The sequence below is a fragment of the Hyperoodon ampullatus genome, assembly GCF_949752795.1.
Source record: "Hyperoodon ampullatus genome assembly, chromosome: 10".
Lineage (NCBI taxonomy): Eukaryota > Metazoa > Chordata > Mammalia > Artiodactyla > Ziphiidae > Hyperoodon > Hyperoodon ampullatus.
In genome coordinates this window covers 43002448-43024924 of record NC_136923.1, presented here as the reverse complement: position 1 = coordinate 43024924, position 22477 = coordinate 43002448, and the positions used below count along the sequence as shown (strand labels likewise).

Here is a 22477-nt window from a genome sequence, read left to right as displayed (position 1 = left end):
GAGTAATATTCCATTGTATATATGTACCACATCTTCTTTATCCATTTGTCTGTCGATGGGCATTTAGGTTGCTTCCATGACCTGGCTATTGTAAATAGTGCTGCAGTGAACATTGAGGTGCATGTGTCTTTTTGATTTATGGTTTTCTCTGGGTATATGCCCAGTAGTGGGATTGCTGGGTCATATGGTAATTCTATTTTTAGTTTTTTAAGGAACCTCCATACTGTTGTCCATAGTGGCTGTATCAATTTACATTCCCACCAACAGTGCAAGAGGGTTCCCTTTTCTCCACACCCTCTCCAGCATTTGTTGTTTGTAGATTTTTCTGATGATGCCCATTCTAACTGGTGTGAGGTGATACCTCATTATAGTTTTGATTTGCATGTCTCTAATAATTAGTGATGTTGAGCAGCTTTTCATGTGCTTCTTGGCCATCTGTATGTCTTCTTTGGAGAAATATCTATTTAGGTCTTCTGCCTATTTTTGGATTGGGTTGTTTTTTTTTTTTAATATTGAGCTGCATGAGTTGTTGAATATTTTGGAGATTAATCCTCTGTCTGTTGATTCGTTTGCAAATATTTTCTCCCATTCTGAGGGTTGTCTTTTCATCTTGTTTGTAGTTTCCTTTGCTTTGCAAAATCTTTTAAGTTTCATTAGGTTCCATTTGTTTATTTTTGTTTTTATTTCCGTTACTCTAGGAGGTGGATCGAAAAAGATCTTGCTGTGACTTATGTCAAAAAATGTTCTTCCTATGTTTTCCTCTAAGAGTTTTATAGTGTCCAGTCTTACATCTAGGTCTCTAATGCATTTTGAGTTTATTTTTGTGTATGGTGTTCGGGAGTGTTCTAATTTCATTCTTTTACATGTAGCTGTCCAGTTTTCCCAGCACCACTTATTGAAGAGACTGTCTTTTCTCCATTGTATATCCTTGCCTCCTTTGTCATAGATTAGTTGACCATAGGTGCGTGGGTTTATCTCTGGGCTTTCTTTCCTGTTCCATTGATGTATATTTCTGTTTTTGTGCCAGTACCATATTGTCTTTATTACTGTAGCTTTGTAGTGTAGCCTGAAGTGAGGGAGTCTGATTCCTCCAGCTCCGTTTTTTTCCCTCAAGACTGCTTTGGCTATTTGGGGTCTTTTGTGTCTCTGTACAAATTTTAAGATTTTTTGTTCTAGTTCTGTAAAAAAAAAATGCCATAGGTAATTTGATAGGGATTGCATTGAATCTGTAGATGGCTTTTGGTAGTATAGTCATTTTCACAATATCGATTCTTCCAATCCAAGAACATGGTATATCTCTCCATCTGTTTGTGCAGTGATACATTTTTAAAGTAAAATAAATTTGAAAGAAAAGAGCAGTTTCTGTAGGTATACTCAGAAATTTGAGTTAGTCTGTACAGCTTATTAAGTAAAAAATGAAGCCAGACTCACTTCCCTTGACATAGCAGTCTGGAGTCACAACTGTAGCAGCAGGGAAATAGGAGGGGGATCTCTGTGCAGCATGGGTGCTCATTTTGTGTCCTCTGGACACTGATGCCAGATCCTAAAGAACTTCTATGGGGGCTGGAATCACCTCAGAGAATGGGGAGCAGGCTTCCCTCCCTGATGCCCTCCCAAGTGCATAGGTGAGGCCAGAGGCCAGAACAGGGGCAGTTCAACCAAAATAACTGTCCTGCTGCACCTGACTTGTGGGCCCCACACCCCAGGTCCACCCACAGGCCACAGGGGAGGAAGAGGCAGAGTGCAGAGGGCTCAGTGGAGATGGAGTTTGATTTGCCACCCTGAGTGACCACAGAGAGGGTTTCTAGAACTCTCCACCCTCCTAGCAACTTTGGAGAGAGGAGCGCTCTGTCCTCCCACCACTAACAGCTGGGGAAGTATGACTGTGGGTTATTCTACACAGCTCAGAGGTCCCGGGAGTTCTGAGAAGCCTCCCAATTCAGGTTCTGCCTTTTGTGGGAAGGCAGAAGGTGGACACCCTGGTTCTTCGAACTAGCTGGGTCACAACTAATGACCCCTTGCTCATAGCGTCTAGAGTCTGCAGAGCCAGCCTAGGCTTCCTGGAAAGGGCGCCACCTGGTGGTGGGCACTCTAGGGATGGGAGTGCATTCTCTCTTGCTCATCTGGGGCACTTGGAGATGGGGACTAAACGGAGGTGAAGGGTGGAGATTTGCCTCCTGCAGCCTCAGACTTCCCTGGCAAGTCACTGCCTGGGGCACATTTGCTGACTAGCTGTGATTGAGGGCTTCTGGGGCAGTGGAGCCAGATGCTGGAATTCAAGCCCCATCTTCACCACTGTGGGAACTTAGACAAGCTACCAGAACTCTCCAAGCCTCAGTTTCTTATCCGTAAAAGGGAGATCAAAGGACTTGCCTCCCTTGATTCTTTGTAAAGAATGAGTGAGATTACACATTATCTGAGTCTGGGTTCCCCAAAAGCAGATCCTGAGATTCAGATGTAAGTAGTTTATTTTGGAGGTGATCTCAGGAAATACCACTTGGGGAGGATATGAGACAGGTGAGGGGAAGAAAACAGCAAGAGTGATTTATCCAGCAAGTGTTCTGCCACTGGGGCACCGGGTGCTTAGTCCCTCTCAGCATTACCTGGCCTGAGGGGCATAGAGCTGGGGTATTTCCACTGATTTCCATCAGTCTCTGACTACGGGGGAGGTCCTGCTGGGGTGCTTTAATTCCCTAGCACTTCTGGCCTATTCAGTGCATGCACATAGCAGGCTCCAGCAGCCAGTGTCCTAAGAGTCGGAAATGATGATATTTGGAAGTTGGGCCAACATGTATGGAAATGTTCAGTGTGTGGGGGAGGGGTGAATCGCAAAATCTTCTATATGCATATTTAAAAGTTCTCAGAACAGACTGGGACACTAGTAACATCTCAATAAACAATAGTTCTCAATAATAGTATACTTCAGTGACCCAGTGTAGCCCACCCCTTCTCCACCAAAGTGGGATGTGGCTGACAAACTAGAAGGGGGACAGATAGACTGTGCCATGGGGAGCACAGGTGCCAACAGCCCTACCAGCAGGGGTTTGATGTTCCCCATTTTGTAGATAAGGACGCTGGGGCTCACAGAGTGTGAGAGCCTCGCCCTGGTCCTGGGTCAGATGACATCAGTGTTGGTCTCCCGTGGGCAGGTACCGCTGCTCCCACCAGTGCCAGGATTGTAAAGAGTTCATTCTGTGCCTGAATAAAAATGCTCTCTCTCTGAGCCCAGCCATGACTGTGCAGAAATGTGTTTCCTTCTGTAACATGTCAAGGCTGAATCTTTTATGTTCTGCCCTCGGTCTGCGCCCAATAATGAATTCCACCCAAGCTCCATGGCTGCCTCCAGCCCCTGAGACTCATTGGGAGCCTTGGAATAATAACAAAAGGACTAATTCTCAATGGTTGGAGAGAGTGAGGGAATGGCCTTATCATTCTTTTCCTGCACCACTTAGACCTGAGAGAGAAGAAGAGGGAATTGGTGGAAACAGGAAAAGGCTGGGGGCCTGCTCTCTCCCTCATTTCCAGTTGTGACCACATGAAATATTGGAGCTTGCCTGCCCATGGGGCCTGCTTCCTGTCCACCAGGAGCCAGAGACCCAGGGTCTCATTGCCAGCATCATAGCCTGGAATAGAGGGTCTGCTCAGCTCTCCTTCCTAAGTGCTGCGGCCACACCTGTCAGTGCTAGGGACGAGGTTCGTGCGGTACTAGCAGGAGAGCAGCCTGGGAGTGGGCTGGGCAGGGCTGCCATGGAGAGCATCATGGTTTGGGGGCAAGGAGCTGTTTCCAGGTGGCTCCACTGGGCAGAAGACAAAACCCATCTTTAATGGTCAGTTCTTGGTTGGAGCCAGGTAAGCCTTTTTCTTATTATGATTATTTAAAAAAAATTTTATTGTGGTAAAATATATAACATAAAACTTTCCATTTTAACTATTTTGAAATGTATAATTCAGTGACATTAATTACATTCACAAGGTTTTGAAACTATCCTCATGCTGTTTCCAAAACTTTTTTATCACCCCAAACAGAAGCCCTGTCCCCATTAAGCAACAACTCACCATTCTCTCCTACTCCCAGTCCCGCAACCACAATTCTACTTTCTGTCTCTATGATTTTGACTACTGTAAGTACCTCATAATACTAGTGGGTATGTGTCCTGTTTTTTTTTTTTTAGTTTATTTATTTTTGGCTGCGTTGGGTCTTCGTTGCTGCACGTGGGCTTTCTCTAGTTGCGGCAAGCGGGGGCTGCTCTTTGTTGTGGTGCGCAGGCTTCTCTTGTTGCAGAGCACGGGCTCTAGGTATGCGGGCTCAGTAGTTGTGGCACAGCTGTGGCTTAGTTGCTCCGCGGCATGTGGGATCCTCCTCCTGGACCAGGGATCGAACCCGTGTCCCCTGCATTGGCCGGCGGATTCTTAACCACTGCACCACCATGGAAGTCCCGGTATTTGTTCTTTCTTGACTAGCTTATTTTACTCGGCACAATGTTTTCAAGTTTCATTCACGTTGTGGCATGTGCCAGAATCTCCCTCCTTTTTAAGTGAGATTATCCCATCATCTGTTGATGGAGGCTGGTCTTTCCCCTACATTTCTATCCACTGTGCACTTAAAAAAAAAAAAAAAAGAACACTTTTGAAAGAAACAAAGAGGGCACCCAGCCCATATGACCCTCTCGCAGCACTGGCCTGGCTTGCCCGGCCACCAAAGATACCAGTGGTCACCAACATTCTTCGGTAACACTTCTGAGAACAGCAGCTAACAGTAAGAATAACATACATGTTTCAGTCAATTACACATAAGCATGGATTTAATATTTTGGTCCTTGGAAGTGATCAGACTGGGCTGTGTGTTCCATGAGGGCAAGGTCCACGATCGTTTGATCTCCACTCTGTACCCAGGGCTCACTCTGACCTGCCTAGCATGTAGTACAGTAATACTAAAGGAGTATTTTCTGAATATGGAATGAGACAGCTGGTCCACAGTGCTGGAGTGAATTGCTGCCCTGGAGTAATAATACTGCTAGTACTGTTTGTTGAGCACCAACATGTACCTGGTGCTTAACGCTCACTCTTCCTCCCAACAGCCCTGCAAAGGTAAGCATCATCATGCCCGTTTTACAGACAAGGAAGTTGAGGTTAAGTATTTATCCCAAGGGAGTACAGGGCAGAGCCAGGTCCCAGTTGGAATCTGTGTTCCTGGAAGGGTGTGAAGAGGAAGTAAACACTTCGCTAGGTTATCTTTTAAAATCTTTACAACAATACCTATGGAGAGAGGTACTGATACTATTGCCATTTTACAGACAAGAAAACTGAGGCCTGAAAAGCAGCTATCAAGTGCCAGGGCCAATATTAGAACCTGACCAGTCTGGCCTTACTGCCCACTGCCTCTGCCCCACTGGACTGGCCCTGTTTCTCACTCCGTTCTGCTGGAGTCACTCAACGAGCTGAAATGTCAAGCATTGCTGGGGCTTCGGCTTCCCTCCGAATGCAACTGGTAGGCTGAGGTGAGTCTGTGGGAATTTTGCCATCTTATCTGGCTAATTAAGTGTGATTTGCGGGCTCCTGAATGATGTGGATGTGAATCATAATAAACACGGGCTCATTCAAACTTAGTAACCCCACTAGTCATGCATCTATGTTTAGAAGGGATTTGGGAGCTGCATGAGTTGGGGCTGGGGCATTCCTGGAGGACCCCGTGTCTGTTTTTTGTTGCCTTCCTCATAGGACAAGCACTTATCAACCAGAAGAGAACAACTTGCCGATCAGTTTAAGTAAATAAATTTTATAATGACAAACAAACCATTGTGTACGAGATAAATTTTGCATGAATTTTAAAAATAAAACATAATATTTTAAAAAATTGCCCCTTGCAAGAGGCAGCATTAGGTAACAACCTCAGCATCCCCAAGGTGGAGGGGCATTCTGTGGCCAGGAGACTTTTGCAGAAGGGTTTGAGAATTAATTCGCTGCATCATTATACCACCATGCCAGTGCGTCTGGCCGCCAGCTCCTGCCTCTCTTCTGTTGGCCTGCTCTGCTCACTGAGCAAGCAGGCTCTAGTCTGATGCTCAGGGTCAGGCACGCCTGGTACCTGCCCTTGGGGTAGAGGTGGGGTGTGTGGTTCAGTCTGCTGTGTTCCCTGTTGTAATCTACCAGGTAGACAGGAAAGGACATGGAACTTCTAAATGTGGTGCATAAGGCACCATCACACTTTATGTTGTAGGGTCTATCAACTCAGAGAATCAGAACTCTGATTCTTTCCATGTCCATGAGATGAACATTTCAGGGAAGATCAGAAAGAGTTTCCCCATGGCCTTTATTGCTCATCAAATGCAGAATCTCCTTTCCACACTGCTTCCATCTCTCTGCCTGATGATGGGACTCCTCAGTCATCTGAACCTGGGAGATGGATGGTGTAGAGCAGGCATCTGCAAACTATGGCAAAGGACCGTGGGCCTGTTTTTGTATGACCTGTGAGCTAAGAATAATTTTTACATTTTTAGTGGTTGAAAAAAATCAAAAGAATAATTCATTTTGTATGGAATTTAAGCAAAATTCAAATTTTGTATAAATGTATACAAAATTCAAATTTCTGTGTCCATATATAAACTTATAAATACATAACTTTATATTACATATATAACTGTAAAATAAATAAATAAATAAATAGCCACACCTATTCATTTACATATTTCTTATGGCTGTCTTTGAGTTACACCAGCAGAGCTGCACAGCCCACAAAGCTGAAAATAGTTACTACTTGGCCCTTTACAGGAAAACTTTGCCAACTTCCGGGTGTCTTTTTTGTTTTTTTTTTTTTTTGGCTGCATTAGGTCTTCGCTGCTGCGCACAGTGGGTGGGAGGGCTGCTCTTCATTGCGGTGCACGGGCTTCTCATTGCAGTGGCTTCTCTTGTTGTGGAGCACGGGCTTCAGTAGTTGTGGGTCACGGGCTTAGTTGCTCCGCAGCATCTGGGATCTTCTCGGACCAGGGATTGAACCCTCCCCTGCATTGGCAGGCAGATACTTAACCACTGCACCACCAGGGAAGTCCCCTTCTGGATGTTTTGCTCAGAGCCCACAGGGATCCTGTAGGGGGATAGTCACAATGACCCAGGAGCAATGTCTAGGGCAAGCTGTCTCTCCTCCCTCAGTAGAGTGTGCGTGCTGCTCCCAAATTCAGCTTCCCGTGACGTTGGTGGCTCCTCCCCCAGTGGGGAAGGCCGGACATGACCTCACCATTCCCAAGTCTACAGGTTCTAGGTAGCCAGCTCTCCCGGGACTCTCCTGGATATCTTGCACCCAGACTCAGAGTCTTATATATGGTGCATGGAAGAATGGTCTTGTTCCCCGTGGGACACATATTTTTTAGTCTGGCACCAAAGATTCTGATTTTAAAAAATAAGACAATTTCCCTAACTGACCACTTAATTTTTAATTTGGAAAAACATACTAAAAGTATACTTCTGGTTATCCTAAGTGAAAGTATGCCTGGTTAGATGTAAATCTTCTAAATATGGTTTACATGGGGGAAAAAAAGAAAAGAAAGAAAAAAAGGTTGCAGGTGTTGAATGAATTCACATTTGTTTGTTTGTTTGTTTTAAAATAACTTCCAGCAGAGAGTTACTGAACCGAGTAAACCTTAGCGAAGGGTGTGTGCATTCGAAGGAGGGGTGTGGGCTTTGTGACCTTCTCCTGTGTCTGAGCCGTGAAAGTTATTCAGCCTCCCAGAGCCTGAGTTTGTCCATAAATATTTAAAATAGTGAAAACATAGCCTCCCTCATAAGATTGCTATGCGGATTTGGAAGGTCAAGTTCCTGGCATGTAGTAGGCGCACAACCTATGTTAATTTCTCCTGTTCCTTGCCTTGTGCAGACCACCTTAGAGTATGATACCGAGTGTTAACTCACAAAGTCAAAGAAATCATTTTTTTTAATGTGAAAAATTTCTCATTTTTTGTTTGCTTCATTGGCTTGAAAAACCTTTATTCCATGGCTCTGGCCATTTGAATACAGGAAAAGTAAAAATCATAATTTTATAGATTATTAGACCCACACAAGCAGCCAGTGTAGACAGTCCAGTGGTAAAAACCACTCATATCTTAAAACCCCTCTTCTCTAATTTGTACTATACTTTTCCCCTGCAAGTCACCCAGAAAAATGAGTGGGCACAATGGTACAATGGTACAATGAAGAAATGCTTGAGGGGTGTGTCTTTGTAGCTGGTGTGGTCTGACTAGCCTGGAAGATGGGGAGGGGAAGCCAGAACATGAAACTGCAGGCCTGGAAGGACCAAGGCCCCATCTTGTCCAACAACCTTGTTCTGTAGGCGAGGAAACCGAGACCAAACAGCTCATTAATGGCAAGGCCAGAACCGTAAGCAGGTGGCCCAGTGCCCTGTCGCATGTTACTACCAGTCTGCTGGCAGTCTCGGGGATGCTAATACTGTATCTAATGCTGATACTAATACTGTGGGACCTCCCTTATAATGCAAGTATCTGGGAGCCAGGGCTTTGAACACAGAGGCGAATGGCAGGGACTTCAGACTTCATCAGGAAGGGCCAGCACGCTAGAGCTGGCTGCACCTCAGTTGGCACAAGTGCAGGACACCCAGAGGCCAGGCCAGCTAGCCAGATATCATCTGAGACAGGCCAAAGGCCTGGAGGTCAGCTGGCGAGTGGGATGGGGAGTTTAAAGTTCACCTGGTGCCTTTCAGCTTCACTCCCCACCTGCCACTACTGGGAACAGGACTCAAGAGCAAGGTGAGGTCTGCAGTGAATCCTGTGGGTGTCCCACCCCAGACCCCCTTTACAGGCCTGTTCACCCATCCCCCAGCTGCTGAGGGTGTGGTTGCTAATATCTCCCAGTTGCCTCTTTCTATTGAGAACTGGGCCAAGCTAAATGGGAGCTGCCAGGGAGGTGTTGCAGCCCGTACCCCCAGACTTTGGCCAACGACTGAAATGGAAGGACAAAAGACCAGCCCTTTGCATCAAGTGGAGAGAGGGTACAACTCTGTGGTGCAATTCCTGCTCGAGAGCCCCCATGGGATCAGGCTGAAGCTGACTCCAGCTGAGACCACATCCTTGCTTTGCTCCTTCCCTGCCCCATCCTGATTCCTCCATTCCCTTCCTCCTGAGAGCACCCTTCAATCAATCCCTTGTGTGAATTTTTACATCTCAAGCTCTGCTTCCAGGGACCCCAGTCCTAGACAAGATCCCTCCTAGAAGGTCTTAATACGGTCCATTTATTGTGAGTGGTGCTGAATACATTTTGACCCAGTAATGGTTCTTGTCCTTGGCCGATTCCCCCACCTCTGGCCCCAGCTCTCTCCTTTCTCTTGGTAGGTTCTGTCTTCAGCCCCTGCCCCCGACAGCAGAGGCATCTGAATGCAGCTGTTACTTGGCCATGTGGAGTTGTGACAGCTTTGGGGGCAGCATTATACAGGAGCAATATCCTTCTTGCTTATTGAATCTCAGAATTCATTTCACACCAAAGGCATCCAACAAACCCAGACAATACAAGGCAGCTCCATGGTTATGACTGGAGGAGATGAATTGCATTGTTCATCCTCTAAAGTTGTGTTCTGTTCCTTATCAGCCTCGTCTGAAACCTCAGGCTCGAGAGTAGAGACGTTTCTCTGGCCGGAGTGGAAAGTTTGGTCTGCTTTTATACGTGTCGGAGATGATAGACTTGGGATGGGAAAGACAGAAGACCTCCCCAGCCCGCTCCCTGCCAACAATCTCCATCAAGCCTTTGGCCCTCAGATAGGTTTCAATATCCTGTGCAGCTGACTTCTGACCCACATCAGGAATACAGCCTTTATATACCCACTGCCCAGAGAAGCCCTCTATCACCTTCTGCAGAGGGAGGGATCCCCAAAGAGCCCCTGAGTAGAGAAAGCAGAGTGGCCTCTGAGAAGCAGGTGCCTGCTGGGGTTAAAATATGTAGAATATATATATGCATGAACATTTGTCGATATTAGCCACGGTCACTGGGGGTGCTGGGGTTGTTGCTGCCATTGATTCCTTTATCTTATGGAGGGTGTTTTCTCAGTTTTCTATGATGTAGCACTTGTATAACAAAGAAAAGTTTTCAAAACAGGTACAGAACAATTCCATTTATAATATAAATAACTACTCACAGACATATACATGTGTAAAAATAGACTGGAAGTATATTCACCAAATAAGCAGGGCTTATTTTTGGGTAGTAGGAAGATGAGTTCTCTTTTCCTTCTTTTTTATTTTTATTTATTTATTTATTTTTTGGCGGTATGCGGGCCTCTCACTTCTGTGGCCTCTCCCGTTGCGGAGCACAGGCTCCAGACGCGCAGGCTCAGTGGCCATGGCTCACGGGCCCAGCCGCTCCGCGGCATGTGGGATCTTCCCAGACCGGGGCACGAACCCGCGTCCCCTGCATCGGCAGGCGGACTCTCAACCACTGCGCCACCAGGGAAGCCCCCCCTTCTTTTTTATGCGTCCTCATTTCTAATACTTCTACAATGGATAGATAGTATCCATGTTCGAGCAAGAGTATAAGGATGATGCTCTGCTGCAAATTGTCCTTTCTGAGCAGTGTTAACCCCCACGGGGTCATGGTGACAACCTGGAGCTGGCACTGTGGGATGTGCCTCTCAGGCTGGGTGGGACACAATTTGGAACTCAGTGATTCAAGCATTCCAGGGCCAAAAGAGAAGACTGTTTCAGGGCAAAGGAGAGAGTTGATGGGACTGTCCACTCAGGGGTAGCTCTTTATTTTATTTTATTTTTTGTCTACGCAGCACAGCTTGTGGGATCTTAGTTCCCTGACCAGGGATTGAACCCACATCCTTGGCAGTGAAAGTGCAGAGTCCTAACCACTGATTCGCCAGCGAAGTCCCCCAGGGGTAGCTCTTATAAGAGGGAGACCAGCAGAATCTGTTCCCAACTGTTGTCCCCATGTGCTCCCACCAGTGCCCATCCCATTGTAGGTCCCCCAGATGGCCTTCCTATGGCCCATTCTTCACCTGCTTCAGGCTATGGCTCCAGGTCAACCACTCCATTTTAATGTCCTTTGTGCCTTTATGTGGGGTCTTTTATTGTGTGTGAGGGAAAGGGGAGGGCAGGATGAGGTGGGAGATAATCTTTATGTTCTTAAAGCTGTTTTATTTTTTTAATCTTTTATTAAAGTATAGTTGATTTACAATGTTGTGTTAATTTCTGCTGTACAGCAAAGTGATTCAGTTATACATATATCTGCATTCTTTTTTTTTTTTTGCGGTAGGCGGGCCTCTCACTGTTGTGGCCTCTCCCCTTGCGGAGCACAGGCTCCGGAGCACAGGCTCAGTGGCCATGGCTCACGGGCCCAGCCGCTCTGCGGCATGTGGGATCTTCCCAGACCGGGGCACGAACCCGTGTCCCCTGCATCGGCAGGCGGACTCTCAACCACTGCGCCACCAGGGAAGCCCTGCATTCTTTTTTATATTCATTTCCATTATGGTTTGTCACAGGATACTGAATATAATTTCCCGTGCTATACAGGAGGACCTTGTTGTTTATCCATTCTATATATACTAATTTGCATCTGCTAACTCCAAACTCCCACTCCATCCCTCCCCCACCCCCCTTCCCCCTTGGCAACCACAAGTCTGTTCTCTACGTCTGTGAGTCTGTTTCTATTTCGTAGATAAGTTTACTTGTGTCATATTTTAGATTCTACATATAAGTGATATCATATGGTATTTGTCTTTCTCTTTCTGACATTTATTTTTGATGATTTTTTAAAATTTTAATTTTATTTATTTTTTTATACAGCAGGTTCTTATTAGTTAACCATTTTATACATATTAGAGTATATATGTCAATCCCAATCTCCCAATTCATCACACCACCACCACCACCCCCCAACGCTTTCCCCCTTGGTGTCCATACAATTGTTCTCTGCACCTGTGTCTCAATTTCTGCCCTGCAAACCGGTTCATCTGTACCATTTTTCTAGGTTCCACATATATGCGTTAATATATGATATTTGTTTTTCTCTTTCTGACTTACTTCACTCTGTATGACAGTCTCTAGATTCATCCATGTCTCTACAAATGACCCAATTTCGTTCCTTTTTACGGCTGAGTGATATTCCATTGTATATATGTACCACATCTTCTTTATCCATTCATCTGTCAATGGGCATTTAGGTTGCTTCCATAACCTGGCTGTTGTAAATATTGCTGCAGTGAATGTTGGGGTGCATGTGTCTTTTTGAATTACGGTTTTCTCTGGGATTGCTGGGTCATATGGTAATTCTATTTTTAGTTTTTTAAGGAACCTCCATACTGTTCTCCATAGTGGCTGTATCAATTTACATTCCCACCAGCAGTGCAAGAGGGTTCCCTTTTCTCCTCACCCTCTCCTGCATTTTTTGTTTGTAGATTTTCTGATGATGCCCATTCTAACCGGTGTGAGGTGATAACTCATTGTAGTTTTTTTTGTTGTTTTTTTTTTGCGGTACGCGGGCCTCTCACTGTTGTGGCCTCTCCCACTGCGGAGCACAGGCTCCGGACGTGCAGGCTCAGCGGCCATGGCTCACGGGCCCAGCCGCTCCATGGCATGTGGGATCTTCCCGGACCGGGGCACGAACCCGTGTCCCCTGAATCGGCAGGCGGACTCTCAACCACTGCGCCACCAGGGAAGCCCCCTCATTGTAGTTTTGATTTGCATTTCCCTAATAATTAGTGATGTTGATCAGCCTTTCATGTGCTTCTTGGCCATCTGTATGTCTTCTTTGGAGAAATGTCTATTTAGGTCTTCTACCCATTTTTTGATTGGGCTGTTTGTTTTTTTAATATTGAGCTGCATGAGCCGTTTATATATTTTTGAGGTTAATCCTTTGTCCATTTATTCATCTGCAAATATTTTCTCCCATTCTGAGGGTTGTCTTTTCATCTTGTTTGTACTTTCCTTTGCTGTGCAAAAACTTTTAAGTTTCATTAGATCCCATTTGTTTATTTTTGTTTTTAGTTCCATTACTGTAGGAGGTGGATCAAAAAAGCTCTTGCTGTGATTTATGTCAAAGACTGTTCTTCCTGTGTTTTCCTCAAAGAGTTGTATAGTGTCTGGTCTTACATTTAGCTCTCTAATCCATTTTGAGTTTATTTTTGTGTATGGTGTTAGGGAGTGTTCTAATTTCATTCTTTTACATGTAGCTGTCCAGTTTTCCCAGCACCACTTATTGAGGAGACTGTCTTTTCTCCATTGTATATCCTTGACTCCTTTGTCATAGATTAGTTGACCATAGGTGTGTGGGTTTATCTCTGGGCTTTCTTTCCTGTTCTGTTGATGTATATTTCTGTTTTTGTGTCAGTACCATATTGTCTTGATTACTGTATCTTTGTAGTATAGTCTGAAGTCTGGGAGCCTGATTCCTCCAGCTGCATTTTTTTCCCTTAAGACTGCCTTGGCTATTTGGGGTCTTTTGTGTCTCCATACAAATTTTAAGATTTTTTGTTCTAGTTCTGTAAAAAATGCCATAGGTAATTTGATAGGGATTGCATTGAATCTGTAGATTGTTTTGGGTGGTATACTCATTTTCACAATATTGATTCTTCCAATCCAAGAACATGGTATATCTCTCCATCTGTTGGTATCATCTTTAATTTCTTTCATCAGTGTCTTATAGTCTTCTGCATACAGGTCTTTTGTCTCCTTAGGTAGGTTTATTCTTAGGTATTTTTATTCTTTTTGTTGCAATGGTAAATGGGAGTGTTTCCTTAATTTCTCTTTCAGATTTTTCATCTTTAGTGTATAGGAATGCAAGAGATTTCTGTGCATTAATTTTGTATCCTGCAACTTTACCAAATTCATTGATTAGCTCCAGTAGTTCTCTGGTGGCATCTTTAGGATTCTCTATGTATAGTATCATGTCATCTACAAACAGTGACAGTTTTACTTCTTCTTTTCCAATTTGTATTCCTTTTATTTCTTTTTCTTCTCTGATTGCCGTGTCTAAGCCTTCCAAAACTATGTTGAATAATAGTGGTGACAGTGGGCAACCTTGTCTTGTTCCTCATCTTAGAGGAAATGATTTCAGTTTTTCACCATTGAGAATAATGTTTGCTGTGGGTTTGTCGTATATGGCCTTTATTATGTTGAGGTAGGTTCCCTCTATGCCGACTTTCTGGAGAGTTTTTTTCATAAATGCGTGTTGAATTTTGTCAAAAGCTTTTTCTGCATCTATTGAGATGGTCATATGGTTTTTCTTCTTCAGTTTGTTAATATGGTTTATCACATTGATTGATTTGCGTATATTGAAGAATCTTTGCATCCCTGGGATAAATCCCACTTGATCATGGTGTATGGTCCTTTTAATGTGTTGTTGAATTCTGTTTGCTAGTATTTTGTTGAGGATATTTGCATCTATATTCATCAGTGATATTGGTCTGTAATTTTCTTTTTTTGTAGTATCTTTGTCTGGTTTTGGTATCAGGGTGATGGTGGCCTCATAGAATCAGTTTGGGAGTGGTCCTTCCTCTGCAATTTTCTGGAAGAGTTTGAGAGGATGGGTGTTAGCTCTTCTCTAAATGTTTGATAGAATTCACCTGTGAAGCCATCTGGTCCTGGACTTTTGTTTGTTGGAAGATTTTTAATCACAGTTTCAATTTCATTACTTGTGATTGGTCTGTTCATATTTTCTATTTCTTCCTGGTTCAGTCTTGGGAGGTTATACCTTTCTAACAATTTGTCCATTTCTTCCAGGTTGTCCATTTTATTGGCATAGAGTTGCTTGTAGTAATCTCTTAGGATGCTCTGTATTTCTGTGGTGTCTGTTGTAACTTCTCCTTTTTCATTTCTAATGTTAATGATTTGAGTCCTCTCCCTCTTTTTCTTGATGAGTCGGCTAATGGTTTATCAATTTTGTTTATCTTCTCAAAGAACCAGCTTTTAGTTTTATTGATCCTTGCTATTGTTTTCTTTGTTTCTATTTCATTTATTTCTGCTCTGATCTGTACGGTTTCTTTCCTTCTACTAATTTTGGGTTTTGTTTGTTCTTTCTCTAGTTCCTTTAGGTGTAAAGTTAGATTGTTTATTTGAGATGTTTGTTGTTTCTTGAGGCAGGATTTTATTGCTATAAACTTCCCTCTTAGAACTGCTTTTGCTGCATCCCATAGGTTTTGGGTTGTCGTGTTTTCATTGTCATTTGTTTCTAGGTATTTTTTGATTTCCTCTTTGATTTCTTCAATGATCTCTTGGTTATTTAGTAACGTATTGTTTAGCCTCCATGTGTTTGTGATTTTTACGTTTTTTTCCCCTGTAATTGATTTCTAATTTCATAGCATTGTGTTCAGAAAAGATGCCTGATATGATTTCAATTTTCTTAAATTTACTGAGGCTTGATTTGTGACCCAAGATGTGATCAATCCTGGAGAATGTTCCCTGTGCACTTGAGAAGAAAGTGTAATCTGCTGTTTTTGGATGGAATGTCCTATAAATATCAATTAAATCTATCTGGTCTATTGTGTCATTTAAAGCTTGTGTTTCCTTATTGATTTTCTGTTTGGACGATCTGTCCATTGGTGTGTAAGTGAGGTGTTAAAGTCCCCCACTATTATTGTGTTACTGTCAATTTCCTCTTTTAGAGCTGTTAGCAGTTGCCTTATGTACTGAGGTGCTCCTATGTTGGGTGCATATATATTTATAATTGTTATATCTTCTTTTTGGATTGATCCCTCGATCATTCTGTAGTGTCCTTCCTTGTCTCTTGTAACATTCTTTATTTGAAAGTCTATTTTATCTGATATGAGTATTGCTACTCCAGCTTTCTTTTGATTTCCATTTGCATAGAATACCTTTTTCCATCCCCTTACTTTTAGTCTGTATGTGTTCCTAGGTCTGAAGTGGGTCTCTTGTAGACAGCATATATATGGGTCTTGTTTTTGTATCCATTCAGAGAGCCTGTGTCTTTTGGTTGGAACGTTTAATCCAATCATGTTTAAGGTAATTATCGATATGTATGTTTTCTTAATTGTTATGGGTTTGTTTTTATAGGTCCTTTTCTTCTCTTGTGTTTCCCACTTAGAGAAGTTCCTTTAGCATTTGTTGTAGAGCTGGTTTGATGGTGCTGAATTCTCTTAGCTTTTACTTGTCTGTAAAGCTTTTGATTTCTCCATTGAATCTGAATGAGTTCCTTGCCAGGTAGAGTAATCTTGGTTGTAGGTTCTTCCCTTTCATGACTTTAAATATGTCATGCCACTCCCTTCTGGCTTGTAGAGTTTCTGCTGAGAAATCAGCTGTTAACCTTATGGGAGTTCCCTTGTATGTTATTTGTTGGTTTTCCCTTGCTGCTTTCAATAATTTTTGTCTTTGATTGTTGCCAATTTGATTATGTGTCTTGGCGTGTTTCTCCTTGGGTTTATCCTGTATGGGACTCTCTGCACTTCCTGGACTTGGGTGGCTATTTCCTTTCCCATGTTAGGGAAGTTTTCGACTGTAATCTCTTCAATATTTTCTTGGGTCCTTTCTCTCTCTATTCTCCTTCTAGGACCCCTATAATGTGAATGTTGTTGCATTTAATGTTGTCCCAGCGGTCTCTTAGGCTGTCTTCATTTCTTTTCATTCTTTGTTCTTTACTCTGTTCTGCAGCAGTGAATTCCAACGTTCTGTCTTCCAGGTCACTTATCCGTTCTTCTGCCTCAGTTATTCTGCTATTGATAACTTCCAGTGTAATTTTCATTTCAGTTATTGTATTGTTCATCTCTGTTTGTTCTTTAATTCTTCTAGGTCTTTGTTAAACATTTCTTGCATCTTGTCAATCTTTGCCTCCATTCTTTTGCCGAGGTCCTGGATCATCTTCACTATCATTATTCTGAATTCTATCTCCACTTCATTTAGTTGTTTTGCTGGGGTTTTATCTTGTTCCTTTATCTGGTACATAGCCCTCTGCCTTTTCATCTTGTCTATCTTTCTGTGAATGTGGTTTTTATTCCACAGGCTGCAGGATTGTAGTTCTTCTTGCTTCTGCTGTCTGCCCTCTGGTGGATTAGGCTATCTCGTGACTTATTGCACTTAGGATGATAATCTCTTGGTCCATACAGATGGCATTATTTCATTCTTTTTTATGACTGAGTAGTATTCCATTTTTTAAATGTACCACATCTTCTTTATCCATTCATGTGTTGATGGACATTTCGGTTGTTTCCATGTCTTGGCTAGTGTGAATAGTGCTCCTATGAACATTGGGGTGCATGTATCTTTTTGAATTAGAATTTTCTCTGGATATACACCCAGGAATGGGATTGCTGGACTATATGGCAACTCTATTTTTAGTTTTTTGAGGCACCTCCATACCATTTTCCCTAGTGGCTGTACCAACTTACATTCCCACCAACAGTGTAAGAGTGCTCCCTCTTCTCCATCCCCTCTCCAGCATTTGTTATTTGTAGACTTTTTAATGATGGCCATTCTGGCCAGTGTGAAGTGGTACCTCACTGTGGTTTTGATTTGCACTTCTCTAATAATTAGCCATGTTGAACATCTTTTCATGTGCCTGTTGGCCATCTGTATGTCTCCTTTGGAGAAATTTCTATTTAGATATTCTGCCCATTTTTCAGTTGGGTTATTTGTGGGGTTTTTTTTGTTGAGTTGTGTGAGTTGTTTGCATATTTTGGAAATTAAGTCCTATCGGTCACATTGTTTGCAAATATTTTCTTCCATTCTGTAGGTTGTCTTTTCATTTTGTTTGTGGTTTCCTTTGCTGTGCAAAATTAAAGCTGGTGTTTTAAATTCATGTCTCCTCTCCTGTTAGTTATTGTTTTCCCTTCTACTTCTCCCTCTCCAATTCAAAAGAACAATTAATAACAATAGTATTTATTATGATGATGATTATTATTATTGCCAGTGTAGTCCTCCTCTAGAGGTTGCAGAATTATCTAGGAACACAGGAGGTGAGGTAGGGTATAATGTTAAGGAACTCAGCATCTTTCGTACTAGGAGAACCAAAGAATATGGCATTTAACTCAAGACAGGGTACTCCTATGATCATAAAATATTCTGAAACAAGATTCCAAATTATTACAATTTTGGAGCCTTTCCCAGGGAAAGGCTCAGCCATGCACTCAGGGTTTTTATATTGCTCTTAACTCTCCCAATCCTTGTAGCTTTAAACCTTTTAACCTAGCTGAGAAATGGATGATTCTTCCCCAGTGAAAGGAGAGAATTGGAACAGTGAAGACCAGCCCTCTTCTTGCCCCTGTTGTCAATGAACGAGTCATTTCTGTGCGGTGGGGGAGGGGCTAGGCCAGGTGAGAGGGGACACCTGCTCTGACCTTCTCTCCATTCCTTTCTTTCCATTTTAACTCCTTCCATCCTTCTCCCTTGATGACTCCTAGGTCATGGAGATCCAGAGTGTATTTTTGTCTAAATCTCCCCAGTTGAGTTCTTTTGGGACCCACTCTACCCAAACATTGGAATGGCCACCAGGCTGATGACCTCCATCACTCAGGAGACTTAAAGAATGAACTGTAATCTGGGAATTGCACACATAGGTGCACACAGGCTACAGTGGCACACTTCCTGTCCCATCAAAGAAGTACTGATTTAGTACTTTAAACTGCATTTTTGGAAGTGTTTCACTACTGAGATGATGCAAATCAAACTGACTAGGAGCACAGACCCTGAAGCTGAGCCTGCCAGCGTCTTACTTCCTTTACCCAGTGGATGGTCCCAACTTAAAGAGACCAAAACGACACAGGCTCCATCCTCACTTTGTAGTCTCCTGCTTAGAGCTCTGGCTCTTAGAAAGCAGCCAAAGTCAGCATAGTGAACTAACCGGTCATCCAGTGTGTGTGTGTGTGTGTGTGTGTGTGTGTGTGTGTGTGTGTAGAATGTTTGATCAATAGATGTAAATACGTTTTAGGTGTGTGTGTAAAAATACATAGATAGAAAGTTTTATCAAGTGCCTGAGTGTCTCATTTAAAAAATGGATGCTCTCTGGCTCCTTTGCATTTGTGACTACACAGAATCTGACAGTGACAGGGGTGGGTCAACAGAGGATCAGACTCTGAGTGGCTAGCTCCTAATTCACCTAGGAAGGGAAGTTTCTGGTGATGAAAAAATAAGAGTCAGGGAGGCAGAAGACCCAGGTTTGGTTTCAGCTCTGCTTTTTTGTGTAGCTGTGTGATTGTAGGCAAAATGCTGAAACTGAACCTCAATTTTCATCTTGGAAAAATCAGGGTGACTGTGTGTGTGTGTTGTCCTAGGAATTCTTAATATGCCTTCCAGAATTACAAATGCTATGACTATATTAAAATTGACCAAGGGTAGGAAAGTTATTGATTTTCCTCTGCTAGTTACCACAGGGTTGGAGAAGAGAGCAGTTCACAGCCCACCTTGCTTTGGGGTATAAGAAGGTTTACAGTGACGCGAGGCTAGCGGATTTGCATTACACTGAACTTCTCCAATGTCTGGATCAGGAGATAGAGGAAGACTGCCACCCTCATGCTTTCCTCTCTAAGAGGCTGGCTTCTGCTAGAGATATCCTGGACCCCTAAGAGACAGAGGAACAACTGAAGCTACAGGGCAATGACCCAGACTCTCCTCCAGACAGATTCCTGTGAAAAAAGGGTCCCATTTCTTTTATATAATAGAGACATCTTGAGATAAAAGGAGGCTACATACTTTGAAGGTTCACTTCCACTAGTACACAGCGGTTCTCAAATTTGAAACACATCAGAATTCGTTACAGGGCTTGTTAAAGCAGATTGCTGGGCCCCACCCCAGAGTTTCTGCATCTGTAGGTCCTGGGCAGGGCCCCAGTTTTGCACCTCTAACAAGTTCCCAGGTGTTACTGATGTTGCTGTTCCAGGGACACCACTTTGAGAGCTATCAAGAACGGTACCTAGTATTCACTAGAACAGTATGCTCTAGAACAGTTATCAAGTATTCACTCAAAAGTGGGGAGGAGATGGAGCAAGAGAAAGTAGCTTAAAATTTTTTTTAAGGTGTTAATTAGTCTGTAAGAGTTTACCTTGAAAAAATCTTAATGCCGAAATAGCTCAGGCTTTAAAACCAGCTTTTGAAATGTGTTCATACACTAAAGGTTACACATATGAAAAGGAAATCTACATGCCTTTTAAAATGAGTCATTTTCATCAAAGACACCTGGCTCAGAGGAACTACCGATTTCACCATTTTGGCACTTAACTTGGTGTTTTGCAGGGCCTGAGGGAAATGCGTAAAAAGATAAATCACATAAAACCCTGTATGCCGCCGTGACGGGTGTCAGTGAGGCTGAGGGGTGGGGGTGGCCGCGTGGTGAGAGGCAAAACCACTGCCATTAGGGCCAGTAGTATGGTTTCCATCTCCCGCCTCTCCCAGACAGGTAAGGGAGACAGAGTTAGACCTTCTCTCACTTTCTGAAGATTCCCTTCCTCACGTTTCAGGGAATCATCTTGTAATTCTTGGATTCCTTTTCCGAATCAAATAAAGACACATACGCACCTCTGGAGGAAAATGTCTGTATTAAAAGCCAAAAAAACACAGAAGTACAAGAAGAAACGCCCATCTGACCATGTCACTGGATAGATCGACTTGGAAAAAGGTTAATAAAGTTCATTTTCAGCGGTAACAATATATCAGTGTTAAATCATTCCCATGCCTCCTCCCCCTTTTAAATAAATTAAAAAACAACAAACTTCAAATACTATGTTCAGATACAAAGAGCTTCCCTTACTACTGCAATAGCAATTTGATTTTTTTTTACTAAAACTTTCATTTAAAACAGTTATTAAATATATAAAACAAATACACAGGATTTGGTCATTTTCTGCCATGAATATAGGGCACGTGGGTGCGGGGAGGAAGGAGGGCAGGGGGACGCAAAGAGGGGAAAGGGCCCCATTTCCCTCTCTCCATCTTCCAAGCTGCGGATCTCACCCTGCAGAGCAAGGGCTTGCATCTGCTTTTCGGAGCCAGAAGCGCGGCACAAACCTGGCTTTTCCCACACGCTGGGGCCTCTTCCGCGGACCCCTCCCCGGAAGAACTAACGGTCACTACTGCACGAAGCACACCGGCCGAGTCTCCCGGCGGGAAAGGCACCGAGAGCGCGGACATAGGGAGGACAAGGGGAGGAGTGGGGCGGGTCACTTGGTCGCCGCCCCCGAGGTGACGGCCGCGGCGGCGGCGGCGGCGGCGGCGGCTGCAGCGGCGGCGGCGGTGGTCCCAGCGGGTACGGCGGCGGGGGCGGCGGCGGCGGCGCTGGCGGTGGTCCGGCGCTGCTCCATGCCGTTGGGCAGGAAGCCGGCGATGATGGGCACCGGCCAGATGAGGGCGGCCACGCTCCACACGACGATGACCAGGGTCATGAAGCAGGCCACCAGCGTGGACTCGATGGGCTTGCGGTTCAGCCGCCAGCCCGGCTCGCCCTGCAGCTCCTCCAGGCTGAAGTCCAGGCAGCAGAAATGCAGCGGCTCTCCCTGCAGCCACAGCGGCCCGGGGGGCTCGGCCGCGGGGTAGGCGGGCAGCGCGGTGGGCGTCCCGGCGGTGGCGCCGGCGGGCCGGAGGCGGCCGGGGCGGCGGCCGCGCACCCAGCCGCAGCCCACGCAGAGGCGCAGGTCCTGCTGCGCGCCGCCCGCCGCCAGCCCTAGGTGCTCGATAAGTAGCGGCGGCCCGACTCGGTGGAAGGCGGCGGCGAAGAAGGCGCGGCCATGCGCGTTGGTGGAGAAGAGGAGCAGGTCGCACTGGAAGCCCCGCGGGCGGCCCCAGCGCACGAGCAGCGAGCTCAGCATCTGTCGCTGCACGCTGATGTTGCACGGCGCCGCCGCCTCCTCCTCCGGGCCGGGTCGCTCGGGGGCCCCGGGCGCAGCCGAGGCCAGCAGCCGCGGGGCGGCAGGCTCGTCCGCAGACGACGCGTTGACCGAGGCGTTGAGGGGCGCCCCGAGGAGGCCCGGCGCGTCCGCGGCTCCGCCGCGGGCGGGCGGCAGCGGGCAGGCGGCGGCCAGCAGCGCGGCGAGCAGGGGCAGCATGGCCTGTGGCGGGCGCCTACGCGCGCAGGGCAGGCGGTGGCTGCATGGCGCGCGGGAGACGAGCCGGCGAGCGAACGGCGGGACTGCGGGGACTGGCGGCGGGCGGAGTGAAGACGCGTTGGGCCCCCCTCAGCCCGCGGGGGCGGCGCGGAGGCAGTGGCGGCGTCTCGCTTGGCGCGGGGCTCCCTCCCGGCCCGGCAGTGTCTGGGGTTCCCCGCCGCCCCCGACGCGGGAGCCCTCGGACGGCTGGGCGGCTCTGCTGGGCCCTGCGCTCGCCGGGAGCAGGATTCCCCGACTCGGCTCCGCCTCCCGCGCGCCTCGCCCCATCCCGCCCCGCCCTCCGCCCGCGAGGCTTGGAGACTCCGGGGAGGGCGGGGTTGCACGCGCCGCGGCGGGAGCGGGGGCGTGGTCGGGCGGGCCGGGAGGGGTGTAGGCAGCGTGCGGGGATGGGACTCCGAGACCTTCGCGTGGGCCCGGACTGTCGCTTCTGTGGCTGTT

At 45.5% G+C, this 22477-nt stretch overlaps 1 protein-coding gene across 1 annotated transcript; it reads right to left on the bottom strand.

The window, feature by feature from the left end:
• Nucleotides 1-20459: 20459 nt before the first annotated feature.
• TMEM158 (transmembrane protein 158) lies at nucleotides 20460-22213 on the bottom strand. The gene has a single exon (XM_079713558.1). It carries the CDS (start codon nucleotides 21977-21979, stop codon nucleotides 21098-21100), a length of 882 nt encoding a protein of 293 aa, XP_079569684.1. The 5' UTR covers nucleotides 21980-22213; the 3' UTR covers nucleotides 20460-21097.
• Between the last annotated feature and the right edge of the window lie 264 nt (nucleotides 22214-22477).